General features: G+C 33.5%; 1 protein-coding gene across 6 annotated transcripts in view; it reads right to left on the bottom strand.

The window, feature by feature from the left end:
- The window catches only part of LOC104707378, a 3,646-nt gene extending 1,111 nt beyond the window's left edge, over positions 1-2,535 (bottom strand). The window contains exons 1-6 of one of the 6 annotated variants that reach the window (XM_010423712.2): positions 2,350-2,535; positions 1,563-2,177; positions 1,214-1,448; positions 1,046-1,117; positions 822-890; positions 149-268 (exon numbers count right to left, since the gene is read on the bottom strand). In XM_010423712.2, coding sequence (XP_010422014.1) covers positions 149-268; positions 822-890; positions 1,046-1,117; positions 1,214-1,448; positions 1,563-1,565 — 499 coding nt within the window. In that variant the 5' untranslated portion in view covers positions 1,566-2,177; positions 2,350-2,535. The remainder of the gene's footprint in view (positions 1-148; positions 269-821; positions 891-1,045; positions 1,118-1,213; positions 1,449-1,562; positions 2,178-2,349) is intronic. The other 5 variants (XM_019228518.1, XM_010423711.2, XM_010423714.2 and 2 more) reach the window with 5 other exon arrangements.

Genomic DNA, 3,316 nt, shown 5'->3' with positions numbered 1-3,316 from the left:
AAAAAAAAAAAAAAAAAAAAAAAAAAAAAAAAAAAAAAAAAAAAAAAAAAAAAAAAAAAAAAAAAAAAAAAAAAACTCAACATTTTAGACAAGAAAAGAAAGACATGCGGCAAATATTGTAAACTAGCTGAGAAAACGCTTCAATTACCACAATTATGTAAGAAAAAAAGATGTGGTAAGTAAATTTCCCACATCTTACCATCACAAGGAGAGTTGATCAAGGGGTGGCTACTGTTTTCTTTAACAGCTGAGCCAAGAGGTACAGTGCCTGCATACTTGTTGCTGTTAGTCATAGCGTGCACAAAATCAACAAGTATATACATACGAATGTGTTTCTATCAAAAGTTTACTAAACAATACTAGAAAGAGGCCAAAAAAACACACATGAAAAGAGTATTATATCTCTAACATGAACTTTGACAAAGCACATATTTCTCCATCCTGTTGGAGATATCAGATACAAGGTGTCTACGAACTCCAGAAGAATCTTCAAAAGTGTCAATCTTGTTCAACAAGAAGGTACATAAATTCAAACGATTTAAGTTTACCGACAAGAAGGTACATCAATTAAAACGATTTAAGTATACTGATTCAGGAGTGATACGTAGCATGAATTTCACTGTATCATCCGTCAGTGTGACTGATAAATATTGATATTTACCAAACTTCAATATGCTAACAATCATACAGTGTGCCAGATTAAATGGGTACAGTTCAGCTAGATGCCTAGATGGTTGAACCAAATGCCAAAGGTTCCACATTCTATTCTCCATTAGATAAATGCAGAAACATTTCAAAGAAAGGAAAAGAAAGCATCAAACCTTTTGTTGTTGACTTCATAATGTCTGGAGTCAGTGCCCCATACTTATGCAGTTCTCTCTTTTTGAATACTGAAAATGTAGAAGGAAAATGTTATTACTAGCCTGCAGTGCCCAATTTTCACTCTCCACGAAAACTAGATTAATAGGCATTAAAGGTTCTTGCCAGCAGTAGAAGAGGGATTTACAGTTCTCCAATACAAAGGCAAAAACTTAACTTAACTCACCTCTAATCATATTGTGAGATGGACTGAGACTTTTTGAAGAAAATTTATTCACAAGGTTAGGTTTTTTCTCATCTGCCAGAATAAAAAGGGAAAGAATCAGAACAGTCTTTTCAAGAGGAAAAACTTCCCTGCAAAAATTGTAAGAGTTGGGAAAACAGAACATCATACCACCATGAAGGGAACTTTTCTTGAAATTTGGCCTGAGGACTGCAAATGATTTGCGCGCAGAGCCTTGATCACTTGGTTCGACCTTTATATCAATTGAAGCCTTACTTCCATCCTTAGGATCGCCTATATCCACAAGGTATGCTTGAAACGTGAGTGTTTCACCTGTATCCACAACTTCCCCTGCTTTTAGCATCCTGCTTTCAAGTAGATTATCCGCCTCATCATAAAGCATCACCTGGTTTTACAAAAAAAACACTAAGGTTAACTCTGAGACCTTACTAAACAAATGAGCATAAGAGAAAGATATATGATGAAACTAGAAAGCAAAATATTCACATAACAAATCTACCATATTGAAATCACAATAATCACTAATCCAAATACCAAATTTACTGGTCCACAATTGTTCTTGTGCAAAGAAGCAAGTAAGCTTCAGATCTGCCAAAATCACTCAACCCAATTTTCAGAATTTGTTTCAGAATCCAAAAAAAAAACAAAAGCAATTACAAAAAGCTCATGATATTCAATAAAACAATCAAAAGTGGAAAACAAATCAAAGCATCATTTGCGTTAAGTGTAGCTTTGTATCATATGAAGAAATAAACAGAGAAACAGAGAGAAGAAAGAATGATTCTATTCTTATTCCATTTATTGGTTTTGATACAACATCTTGTTCCTTTTATACATAAGGATACAAGGGGTACTAGAGTCTTAACCTAGGTTCTAGGTTCTTCCAATCATTGTTACGTGGCGTCACTATCATCACATGGTTCAAGGACGGCAAATTGGTTCTTGGTTGGCAATGCCGTACAATCTGCAGGTGACGTCTTCCTTCGTTCTTTGTCGTGTTTTGCAGGTATCCGTTGAGTAGATGTGGGCTTAGGAAGAGTGTTGGGCCTTGGTCCCAATAATCCTTTTTGCAAAGCTGTGTCGTTTTGGACACAGTTCTTCATCATATTCTTCACTAAATCAACAATCACAATTCAACAGCCAAATCCACATAAACAATCTCGGATTATAGAATAATTCGCGAAATCAAACAAGCACAGAAATCTCAGTCCACCAAATCTAAGTTAATCTAGTGCGGATATGGCAAACGAAGACTGAAGAGAGAGAGAGAGAAAGAAAAAAAAAACCTTGCGTCTGGTGAAATGCAAATCCAGGAAGCCGTCGTGATAGACCTTACGCTTCTGCTTGATGTGTTTCGTATACATCGCTATCCATCTCTTCTTCTCCGCCATCTCCGATATCAGAATCGCGTTTTGAATTTCAAATTTTTTTTTGACTTCGGCAGTGTTGAGTAAAGTGACGATGACTGAAGACGACGATTGATTAATTTTATTATTATTTAAATCCCGCTTAATTTTTAAAGTTTGTAACATTACACCCCAATACTTTAAAATTGAGACTACTGCTCACCTCAAATAAAGGACAACGAGATTTGATTACGAAGTTTGAAGTTTAGAAGAAAAGTTATCAACTTTTTTAATTTTAAATTATAAAGGGCCTATAACTCAGTGGTAGAGCATTCGACTGCAGATCGAGAGGTCACCCGGTTGAGCCCTTTTTTTTTTTTTAAAAAAAAAAAAAAAATATTTGTAGATGTATGTTTACGAAACCCTTTGTAAATGTAAATGTATGGTTTTCTCTCATCCATTTTTAATCCGTGAATGATTTAATTAAAATGATAATTGGTGTGTTAAGGAATCATAATGCGTATTAAAATTTAATAACGGTCATGATGATCTCGTTTCTTATATTCTCATACTTACCAACCCAAATACCGAAATACGACTATAGAACTAAAAATAAAATTATCCCTTAGTTGAAAAAAAAGTAAAAAACCAATATACAATATGATTACAATACGAATATAATGTATGAAGTTTAAAGTCTTTTTTTTTTGGGTAGGAATGTAGGAAGTTTAAAGCAATGTAATGAGTTCATACATATATACTACTAGAGAAATTCCTTTAAATACCACTAAACAAGTTTTTTTTCCAAAAATACCACATTTTAGTTTTTTTTTCCAAAATACCACAAAAGATTTTTTTTTCAAAATTACCACAAACACAAAAAAAAATTGATTTTTAAGAATGTAAT

The sequence above is a fragment of the Camelina sativa genome, chromosome 8 (assembly GCF_000633955.1).
Source record: "Camelina sativa cultivar DH55 chromosome 8, Cs, whole genome shotgun sequence".
Lineage (NCBI taxonomy): Eukaryota > Viridiplantae > Streptophyta > Magnoliopsida > Brassicales > Brassicaceae > Camelina > Camelina sativa.
This window is presented reverse-complemented; position numbering and strand designations above follow the sequence as displayed.